The sequence below is a fragment of the Pundamilia nyererei genome, unplaced genomic scaffold, assembly GCF_000239375.1.
Source record: "Pundamilia nyererei isolate P.nyererei 1_Seehausen unplaced genomic scaffold, PunNye1.0 scaffold00022, whole genome shotgun sequence".
In the NCBI taxonomy this organism is placed as follows: Eukaryota; Metazoa; Chordata; class Actinopteri; order Cichliformes; family Cichlidae; genus Pundamilia; species Pundamilia nyererei.
In genome coordinates, this window is record NW_005187423.1 from 4,702,072 (window position 1) to 4,703,105 (window position 1,034).

At 40.6% G+C, this 1,034-nt stretch overlaps 1 protein-coding gene across 2 annotated transcripts in view; it reads left to right on the forward strand.

Annotated features, from left to right (window-relative positions):
- Positions 1-1,034, forward strand: part of tll1 (tolloid-like 1) — a 56,865-nt gene that overhangs the window by 20,150 nt on the left and 35,681 nt on the right. For both annotated transcript variants that reach the window (XM_005727007.1, XM_013909245.1), the window contains 2 exons: positions 149-271; positions 445-525. In XM_005727007.1, coding sequence (XP_005727064.1) covers positions 149-271; positions 445-525 — 204 coding nt within the window. The remainder of the gene's footprint in view (positions 1-148; positions 272-444; positions 526-1,034) is intronic.

Consider the following 1,034-nt stretch of genomic DNA (forward strand, 5'->3'; position numbering starts at 1 on the left):
CCCTCCCTTGTCCCCCTGTTTCTCCTCCCTCTCCCCTCCAGTGAGGAGTTAAACAGTCTGATGGCGTGTGGGACAAAGGAGTTTTTAAGGAGTTTTTATAACAGTATTAGGATTTGATAATAACTGGAAAATGTTCTCTTACTTCCAGCTGTATTTTGGGGTGACATCGCATTAGATGAGGAAGACCTGCGCATGTTCCAGATTGACAGGACGATAGACCTGACACAACACACACACATGCACACACACTCTCGACAGGGGCACACGTCTGGTAAGTGGACTCACTCTAACTGTGACTGTCTTGTGTTTTCTTTGAAACTCTGTCATTACCCATCAGTTGCAGAGTAGAGTAGCTTGAAAAGGAAGGAAGTAAACAGGAGGTCACCTGAGGACAACAGGATCTGTCATTGTCTAATTTTTCTTTTCTTTTTTTTTGTTTGCCAGGTGGAATCGAGGAACATGAAACTCTGAAGAAGAGAGGGTCTTTATACCTTCTGCTAGAAAGAATACGTAGGTTTGGTTTTGGTAAGCAAACTAAAATTCATCCCATGCTGTTTTTCAAACTTCATGAAACCTGCTGAGTCTGCATGGTGGAGCTTAGGGACTTTATTTAACTTACTTTGTTAGTCATTAATGTTTATGGAACTGAATGACCTAGACAGCCTATTGGTTTTCTTTGCAAGCAAAATTTCTTTTCCCCTTGCAACTGCAACCAAGAAAAAAACAATAAAGACACAGTAAAGCATTTAAGATACATAAATTAGGCTACAGTCCCAGTGAGAAAAACCTTTTTTCTTTCAATTCAATAGGAATCGTGGTGATATGCTGTGTCATGTGAAAGAATTTTCACAGGACATTATACAGTCCTGCAAACAACTAAGCACACCCCATGATTCCTTAGCTAGGAGAACCACCGTTAGCAGCAATAATTTGGAGTAATCATTATCTGTATGACTTTATCAGTCCTTCGCATTGTTGGGGAGGAATTTTGGCCCACTCTTCATAACAACGTCTCTTTCACTTCTTTGAGGTTC